Raw genomic sequence first — 9737 nt, forward strand, 5'->3', positions numbered from 1 at the left:
CAAAAGTTATATATTAGGGTTATGATCCTCAAATTACAAATATGTAACTTTTTAAATATATCTATCTTTAAAAAAGAGAATTACCATTCTCTGAAATAATGTTAATTTGAAAGATGAAAAATGATTCAGCTACGCTTCTATATTTACGCTTCTATATTTAGTTTGCTCTTGATTTATTTTTGATGATTTACATAACAAATCTTAATTTAAAGTTTTAAATCTTATATCAAAGTTTCACTGTTCTAACAGAATCTCCATAGCCTAATCATTTACATAATGGATTATTAATAAAAAAGTTACCGAGTGGAGAAGTCGTCATCATCATGGTTGATTTCACTCTTTCTGAAATTCCCTTTCATTTCTTCTTCGAAAACATGGGGAAAAGCTTCTTCTCCAACTCTAATAAGCTGAAATTTCATCATTACAATTATCAAATAAATTTGCATATGTTAAAATTTGAACTCAAATCTCTTGAATATATCTTTAAAAGTTACTTGCATGAGCAACTCCAGTTCATGGCGAAAAGATTTTAAAAAAAAATCATTAAGTTCGAACTAGAAACGGAAGAATAAAATAAATGACTCATATATCATATTTGCGTAAAGCTTCATTTCGTTTTGATATGTAGAGGTCACTGTCTTTAGGTATATTGTTCAAAGGATTGCCTGGATAACATGAAACAAAGGCGTATAAGTCCCAAGTGATGGATAAAAGAAAGTATTAAACTAGCATTATAACAGTAATTGAAGAATATATCAACATCTCTGAGATTAACGAATTGGACATAAGTATCTCATATCTAACAACAAGAGGGAAACATAATGTAAATGTCAAAACAAGTAATGAGCTATAGATAATGCAAAGAAATTCTATACTATTTTGACTCTTCAATTTTTTTATATGGGTATAGGAATATGATTCTCTAAGAGCCTCTTGAATATATGAAAAAGAAAAACTCTTTAAAAAAACAAACGTTCCATGTAGGGCACAAATATATTTAACACTCACACCTGAGTTTGAGTAACATAGCTGAAGATTATCCTTGAACTGGTATTACATTCTCGCTGATTGCTTGTTTTTCATGAAATTTATTTGACAAAAACGCAAAGGAAGAAGCAAAGTGTAAAAGCAACAAGCAGCTAAACCTTCAAAAAGTGCATCCCATGGAAACATATAACAAGAAGAAGGAAAAATATGAGACCTGGGCAAGCTGAAAACTTAGAAGTTAAAAATCAAAATGACCATTAAACCTCATCAACACAGAGAACAACACAGGTAATTTTTGAAGATTAGGAAAAGAGAAAACAATAGCCACAAACAACTTAAAGCTCATGGTTATCGAAAAGAATACCAGAGAGGGACACTAGAATATCCCACTAAAATCACTCCATTGATATTGAACATCCAAAGCTTCCTAAAAATCATAAGTAGAAAAAAGATACATACTTAGCAGTGCTGCTGGCTTTTTTGCAACATCCTTCTGAACTTTCAATGTAGTTCCGTTATTCGAGGGCTGCAAACTAACCTGTTCAAGGAAGTATCACCATTCAGAAGTAGTATGAAAGCAGAGAAGTATCAATTAATGAAATTGGGTAAAAAGTAAATGAAATGGCAGGATAAATAACACAGAATGCAAACACTTTTACCAGAACACATATACCAACTAAACTAAACATTCGCTTATCAAACACAAGAAGACCAAACATCCAAATTTGAAACATCAAACAGTTTCTACTTACAAGTTAGAAGAACCATTACCTTCTTCTCCCTTCTTTTTATTATCTTTAAATGGCATTTCTTTATATAGTGCATCAAATGGTATTTGGAATGCCTAGAACACAATTGGTCCTTGACCTGCAGGTTCTCGTTTAACCAATCCGAGATATCTTTAGATTTGACTACTTCATCAGTATCCAATGATTCTAACCATGAGTATACTGGTATCTACTGATCAGTGCGCTGAAAACGAGCCGGCAGAAGATCAGGCTGGCTCGGTTCCTTTTCCTTTAATAAGAGACGAGAAAAAGGGTCAGATCATCCTATGTTACCTGAAACGCGGATCGGTCTGGCACAAGGAACAAAAACTAGAATCGTTAGAGGTAACCTTCTCCAATTCATTTAGTAGGAGCGAAATACGAATTACTAGAAAGCAACAAAAACCAATTCAAACGGGTCCCAGAATCAAGAGCTAAAAAAGAACCAAGTTTTTTTCTTCCGTCTTACAAGCATTGATTTTCCACCCATGTTTTGATCAATCTATTTGACAATCTTAACTTTGTAAGAATACGAAATAATCAAGTAATAAGAAAAAGGACCCAGATTTTTCTTTTTCTGATATATATTTCTAGGATCATGTAAATGGAAACAGTATCCAAGCAATTAATACTTATACCAAGCTATCACAATTCCCAACCGCATATAACACGTAATGAAAAAGAATTCGCCGTAATAAATGCTGAAAGGGATTGGAAGAGAAATCAAAACCTGGGAGTGGGAGGGTAATCTCAAGTGATTTTGAATGGAGAGGAGTCGAGCGATGAGCTCAGATCGTGGCATGGATTGGAGGTCGGGTGGTAGCGAGCCAAAGTTGGAGTTGATCCACAATTCGACTTGGCTTATGTTCAGAGGTTTTGCTTCTGGGAATGCGTTCACCCAGGCTCGAGCCAATGTCTCCCATTCTAGGGTTTGTTCTGTTGTGTTCGACATCTCCTCAGTTGCCGTTGCCGCCAAAATTTACGTTAATGGAGGAGTGGAGCTCTTCTTATAATTATTTTTCCTTAACTTTGTTAGATTGTATTAGGAGTAAAACGATACCGTTTTGCTTTTCTATTTTCTTAAAAATTCTCACAATTATAAATTTGCTCTTCTTTCCTTTTGATTTGAAGTTTCTCCTTAAAAATTCAAGCGATATTATGCTCCTAATAATATAAAAATATCAAGCGTTCCACAGACCAAATACAAATTTAAGTTAATTTATGTTCAACTAATTTGTAATTTTTATTTATATTAAGAAAGTTTATTAGAAGTCTAATCCCGCACTTTTTTCATAAAAAAAATACAAATTTAACATATTAAAATCCGAAAGTCAAAACCTTTCTTATGTACATAAAAGAAAGCATCCCATACATTAAAAGAAGGAAAAAAAGAATTTCTTTTACCCATAATTGCATTTATGATTTAAATAGCAAAATGTTCAGCTTCCACAACTTCCTCCATTTCTCCAACACCGCCGTGGCCGCCGTCATCACCATTACCGCCTTCTTCCAACCACCTTTCAATCGGTCCACATTCCGCCTTATGTCTCAACTTCCAATCAAGCGCTTGGCAACCACGGGAGCAATAGTTCACGGTGCCGCAAACCGAGCATCTCCTAAACTCGTGAGCCCTTGTCTCGGGCCTCCCGCACCCTTTATGGGAACAAAGCCTTAGCCCCTGCTCCAACGCACCCCTCCCTGACTCGAACCATTCTTTTAAAAACACGTTCACCGGGTGGACCTCCGGTGCCGGCACATTGCACCCGAAATCACTCAATAACGGACAACCCGAACCCGCCTTGAAACTATAATGTTGATAATTTAAACGACGTTGGTGTTGTTGCTGGGGTTTTCGTTTGACTAAGGCGTTTAAAGACGACGCAAGTTCCCGCGCGTTGGCTTGGATGAGCAGCCGGCGTCCTTCGGCTATATGTTGGCGCACGCCGTAACCGTCTTGTAAGCAATGGCCAAGTTCACGCAGGGCGTCCACGTGGCCTAGGAAAGCGGCTCTCGCGCATAAGGCTACTCCGGCACGGAGATCCTTGTCGTTCTTCGAACCACCGCTTCCGTTGAATTGAATGACTCCGAGAGAGTAGAGAGCTGGCGCGTGGGATTTGATTGCTGCTTTAGCCAGTAACGACGCTCCGCTTCCTCTGTTTTGCAAGCAGTAAAATTGGATCTGCAACGGCAGCAAATTACGTTAATTAGAAATGAATTTTATAAATAAAAAAAAAACAGAAGAAATTCGTACGAAATACGGACCATGCCGAGAGTGTAGCAAGCTTCAACGTTGCCGGCGTTAATGCAGTGTTTGAGAAAATGGTGAGCGGAATCGCACCAGTTTCTAGCTTTGACGGCCAAAGCTTTAGAGCCAGCTTTTGATAAAACCAAAGGATGAAGAGCCAAACGGTTTAATCTCTTACATCTACCAAAAATAAAAAAATTCGAAATTTCAATTATTATTACCTTCAAACGACAGTAAGAAAAATAAAAAATTCAAAGGAAAAAAAATCAAAACGTACGTTACGAGAATGTTGATGAAATCCGAAGGGGAAGAAGCGGAAGAAGCGAGCTTGGAAAGGATGGAAATAACAAGATCCTCAGGTAATCCATCGAACAGATCAGATTTATCGGTGAATTTACGAGAAATCCTTTGCTTTTTTCTCTGCAACATAACTTTCCTTTTTTTTTATGAGAGGGGAAGAACAGAAACGAAACTCCAGCTTAATTTCAAATTAATCTTTCCATCTTCCTTGTACTTTTATATCGAATTCGTGCTTCCGTTCTTTCCTGTTTGCTTCTTCTTTTCCACAAAACTGTTGTTCGAAATGAAAGCAAAATTCCAAACCACAGTACGTATATATATAGTCATTGAGAGTTGAAGAAGGCAAAGATAAAGATTTATTGCAGACAAGTGTTCAGTTCGATTATGGACCCACAGGGCTACAAGTTTCTTTCTTTTTTGACATGTGGACAAACAAGGTTTTCTTTAAATGTTTTTTTTCAAAAATAAAATGAAAATAATTAGTGTTTGTAATTTTATGTATCGGCTGTGTTTTATATATAATTAAAATGCATTTTTCTAAAATTGATAAATTCTATGAATAATATTTGAAATAATAAAAATATGTTATTTTAAATAAAATTGTTCAAACTAATTAGTAAAAATATCAGGCGAAATTTAAAATGGAAACTTTTATACAAACAATTATATTTTATTAAATCAATAAAACAAAGCGATGTACATAAATAGATAATGTCGTAGGATTAAAGTAATTAAAATTTTCTTACCAAAAAAAAATAACTAAAATAATTAAATTTCATTTAAAGTAATAAAAAATTTATTAAAGTAATTGCCAAATATATATCATATAATTTTAAAATAAAAAAAACTGGTATCCCTTATTCAATCAAAATCTTGATAATTAATTCATTTCTAATTTCTGTTGACACCATTTTTCGGAAAAACGGGAATCGACTTAGATTTTGAAAATGAAAATGAATAGAGGGGAGTCGCCACCAATCCTTTTTAATAGGTGTGATTGGATCACCTCGAAAATGGTTGTTTTTAATAAACAATTTGATTTTATTAAAACAACAAGTTTGGTCCACGAAATTCAGAAAAACGGGTTCGGGAGTCGGTTACGCACGAGGAAGGATTAGCACCCTCGATACGCCCAAAATTGGTACCTAGTTGATTACTTAATGTCTTAATGTTGAAAATTGAGAACTTTGAAGAATTTCAAAAAAAATACGATCCTTGTATTAAAACATTGAAAATTTTTAGGAAAATGGCATATTTCACGTTATTCGAGAAAAAGAATCATATCCAGTAAGTTAGGACACAATGTCTCGAATTTTCGATACGCTAATGAATGCCAAAATTTTATTTATTTAAAAGATATTTTATTATCTCGGGTTTAGGAAAGGGATCATGCCCAGTAAGTTAGGACACGATCTTTTCTTAATTCCCGAGATCGTTTCAAAATTTGAGTTTGAAAAGATTAGTATATTTAGATTTATCGTGAAAATTGAAACCCAATAAGTTAGGGTATAATCTTCTCGAATCTAAACACGAAGTGCCATTTTTTAAAACAAATTTTGTTATATCGAGTGAAATAAAAACACGAAGTCGTAGTAAAAATGTGAAAGCAAATTACATTATTATGCATGGCAAAACCATGACGAATACAAAAGTATAAAAATAATACGGGCAATAATACTAAAATAAAATAAAGAAAAAGAACAAATCGATAACATACGAAATGATAAACCATAACATATAAATAAAATGCGCAAATGCATATGAATATTATATAAATATATATATATAATATATATAAAAATGTGCATGTGAGATATATAAAAAAATAAAACATGATAAATATATATATGTATAGATATAAAAGAAGCCATATAAAAATATAAATATGTATACGTATATTCGTAAGAAAAAAAGAAAAACGGTTATATAGACATATAAAAAGATATTAAGTCTTTTAAAAAAGAAATGATAATAATATTATACATGTATATCTAAACTATCATATAATAATAATATGATGAATAAAAATGATATAAATAATAATAGAAATAATAATCATAATAATAAATGATAATACATTAAAATAGTGAAGAAAATAATGAAAATGCTAAAAAGGGGACTAAATCGAAGTATAATCTCAAATACGGGGCGAAATCGAAATAAAACAAAACAAAAAGGACTAAATTGCAACGCACGCTGAAAAGGCGAGGGCTAAAACGGAAAATATCCCGCGTATTGGGACACGTGTCCCTTCAGTGAGCACAGGACTAAATCAAAAAACGCTAAAAATAATTTGGGCGAAAATTATAAAATATAAAAAGTGCAAATAGGACTAGATTGAAACACCCAGAAAGGAAGAATGACCAAATGGGTAAATAACCCAATCATCCAAAACACGCGGATCCTGAGACGCGGGTCGGGTCGCGCGTGCGGGCTCCCCACCAAAACGACGCCGTTTTATGTTTAGTATAAAAAACCAAAAAAACAACCAGTTTCTTCATTTTACAAAAAACAGAGAAAGAGGGGGAGAGAGAGAGATGCTCTCTCAGGCCACAAATCCCGCCTGGGACTCCGGCGAGCCTCCGCCGTAGCGCCACCGTGTGCGGCGGCCAGAGGCTCAAAATTGGACCTTTTTGGTCCTTTTTTGTAGCCCGTTCTTCTAGGCGAGGATATGGGGCCGAAACTCGCAAAAAGGGGAGGCCAAAGACTCGGAAATGAGCCGAAACTCCTCGCCTTCTACCCCTCCGGCGCGGCTTTTTGAAAGGTACCCTCTTTTCTTTTTATTTTACTATCTTTACTTATATATATAAATGAAAAGAAAAGAGAATAAAATAGAAAAAATCTTTCAGAACGAAAAGAAAAACACCTTGAATCCGTTTTTAATATTTCTTTCAATTGAATCTATTTTTGTTTTTACAGAAGTTGCCAGGAAACCCAAATTACATTTTCGTTGGCTTTTATAGCTGATTTTGCTACTGTTTGTGTCCTTTTGCTCGCTTATTTTCTTCTTTGCAGGCATTTAATGGGCATGGTGGTGGGTCGGTGGCAGAGAGTTGAGGTGACAGAAGCAGGTGGTGGCAGCGACGGCAAGTGGGGCACTAGGGTTTCAGTCTTTGAAACCCTAGTCTGATGTGGGCTTGTCCATTGGGCTCGGGTATTGGGGCTTAGTGTTTGGGCCCCGGGTTTTAATGGGTTTGTTGGGTAAAATGGCCTGTAACAGCTGCCCCTCTTTGCTCGTTGTCGTGTAACGAGAACAGAGCAAAGACCAAGAAAGGCCAATTTTGCCCGGTCTTGCCGAATCTTGACTTCTTCTAGTGCTTCTTTTCTTCAAATAGCCTCCTTCCAGTCCACTATGTCTTGTTGCTTCGATCCACTCCACTGCACTTCAGAGTGTTCTGACTTGCAGCTTCAATCTTCTTCGCAACAACTTTAAGAGGACGATATTTGTGGTTTTAGTCTGCTCCACTGTAACCTCAAGGAGATAAGACCTGATGCGATCTACTCTACTGTAACTTCAGAGAGATAAGATCTGTGATTTTAATCCGCTCCACTGTAACTTAGGGAGATAGGATTATATCTTTGATCTGCTCCGCTGTAACCTCAGGGAGATAAGATCTGCAATTCTTCGGTCTACTCCGCTGTAACCTCAGGGGGATAAGGCCTGATGCGATCTACTCTACTGTAACTTCAGAGAGATAAGATCCTTTATTTTAATCCGCTCCACTGTAACTTCAGGGAGATAGGATTATGTCTTCGATCTGCTCCGCTGTAACCTCAGGGAGATAAGATCTGAAATTTCCAACCTATTCCACTGCTGGTCAGGGACATAGGACTTGTGGCTTAAATCCGCTTCCTTACACTTGAAGATAAGATTTGCTGTCTTTGATCTGCTCCCCTACAACTAAGGGAGGCAAGGCTTGTGTCCTCGATCTACTTCGCTGTCAATGTAAGAAGATAAGATCTGCTTCTTTAACCAGCTCCACTGCAACCAATGAAGGCAAGGCTTGTTTTCGATCTGCTTCGTTGTTAACGTTGGAAGGCAAGATCTGCTTCTTTAACCAACTCCATTGTAACCAATGAAGGCAAGGTTTTGTTTTCGATGTTTCGTTGTTAACGTTGGAAGGCAAGATCTGCTTCTTTAACCAGCTCCACTGCAACCAATGAAGGCAAGGCTTGTTTTCGATCTGCTTCGTTGTTAACGCTGGAAGGCAAGATCTGCTTCTTTAACCAGCTCCACTGCAACCAATGAAGGCAAGGCTTGTTTTCGATCTGCTTCGTTGTTAACGCTGGAAGGCAAGATCTGCTTCTTTAACCAGCTCCACTGTAACCAATGAAGGCAAGGCTTTGTTTTCGATGTTCACTGATTTGTTCTCTAGGGAACATGACCTGTATGTTCTATTTTATGAACCTAATTGTGCCTAGAGATTAGGATGACATGATCAGAACGAATCAAATACTCCTAACTAGATGTGTATGAATGACATGCAAAATGTCATGAAAATGATTCCTTAATGCTTAGGTTATCATCACACAAAAGCATATTAAGGCTTTATTACTGACGTGCTATACCACCTTCTTGCTCGGCTAGCATATCCAAAGAATCACTTAATCTGATTGCCCCCACTATGAACGTCAAAGTTCAATCCACTGGGACATAAAATTTGCGCCATCAATCTTCCACTATAACCAAAGGGTAGAAATATGGTTTTTCCTCAATCCTCTTTTATCACAATTCAAGGATATAGGATCTTAATCTTTCTGCTTCTTTACACCATTTCCAGGGTGTCGTTTCAAAGACTCATGCACAAATGAAGGCTCTCTTCTCCGAGGTAACCTCCTCCTATTGCCTAGTGATCATTGCTTGTTTGTTTATTTAAGCTTTTTCATTGACACGACATCTTGTCATTTTGTTCAACCAATGCATTTGTCAACAAAATCCAAAGAGAAAGTCCAACCTTAGACTCTTCCTTCTCAAATTTCCAACCTTCAAATTTGGCATGTTCTAAACAATAGTCCTGTTTCAGGTTCCTGTATTATTTAGAAACTTTTCAAAGTAATATGCAAAACTTCCTTTGTGAAAGTTTTATTAGTCCATTAATCATTATTCCAATGCTTGCAAAAAGGTCATAACAATGGATAAGAATAAAGTTGGTTCTGAGCATAGCTCGAAAGAACAAATTATCGAAAATAGTGAAGAAGGACAACAAAAGAATTAATTGGGAATGTATATCTTGGAAAGAAAGAAAAAGTATTCCAAGAACAACAAATAACATGAGAATCGGGTGCCCCAGATATCACAGCTTGGACTTCTCTATACAAATTTTCTGAAGACCCTTTTGAGTTGGATATGTGTTTAGGAGATCTACAATGCTCTGTCGATGCCCCCAAGATGTCGCCTATCCTTTCCTGTTGATTCAGGCATGGCAAGATCAACACAT

At 36.1% G+C, this 9737-nt stretch overlaps 1 protein-coding gene and 1 pseudogene across 1 annotated transcript; both read right to left on the reverse strand.

The window, feature by feature from the left end:
• LOC107913424 (uncharacterized) lies at positions 1-2936 on the reverse strand (annotated as a pseudogene).
• Positions 2937-3019: 83 nt separating this feature from the next.
• On the reverse strand, positions 3020-4599 carry LOC121224271 (F-box protein At5g50450). Its single transcript, XM_041107206.1, has 3 exons — positions 4277-4599; positions 4017-4179; positions 3020-3933 (listed from the first exon to the last, which is right to left on the reverse strand). The coding sequence occupies exons 1-3, from the start codon at positions 4426-4428 to the stop codon at positions 3178-3180; spliced, it is 1071 nt and encodes a 356-aa protein (XP_040963140.1). The 5' UTR covers positions 4429-4599; the 3' UTR covers positions 3020-3177.
• Positions 4600-9737: the final 5138 nt, after the last annotated feature.

The sequence above is a fragment of the Gossypium hirsutum genome, chromosome D12 (assembly GCF_007990345.1).
Source record: "Gossypium hirsutum isolate 1008001.06 chromosome D12, Gossypium_hirsutum_v2.1, whole genome shotgun sequence".
NCBI lineage: Eukaryota > Viridiplantae > Streptophyta > Magnoliopsida > Malvales > Malvaceae > Gossypium > Gossypium hirsutum.

Bases quoted from the DNA above. Each gene is read 5' to 3' on its own strand.
- LOC121224271 (XM_041107206.1), bottom strand. From the start codon at position 4,428: ATGTTGCAGAGAAAAAAGCAAAGGATTTCTCGTAAATTCACCGATAAA. The intron at 4,180-4,276 runs GTACGTTTTGAT...TATTTTTGGTAG, and splicing joins TTCATCAACATTCTCGTAAC to ATGTAAGAGATTAAACCGTT. The intron at 3,934-4,016 runs GTCCGTATTTCG...CTGCCGTTGCAG, and splicing joins CTTGCTACACTCTCGGCATG to ATCCAATTTTACTGCTTGCA.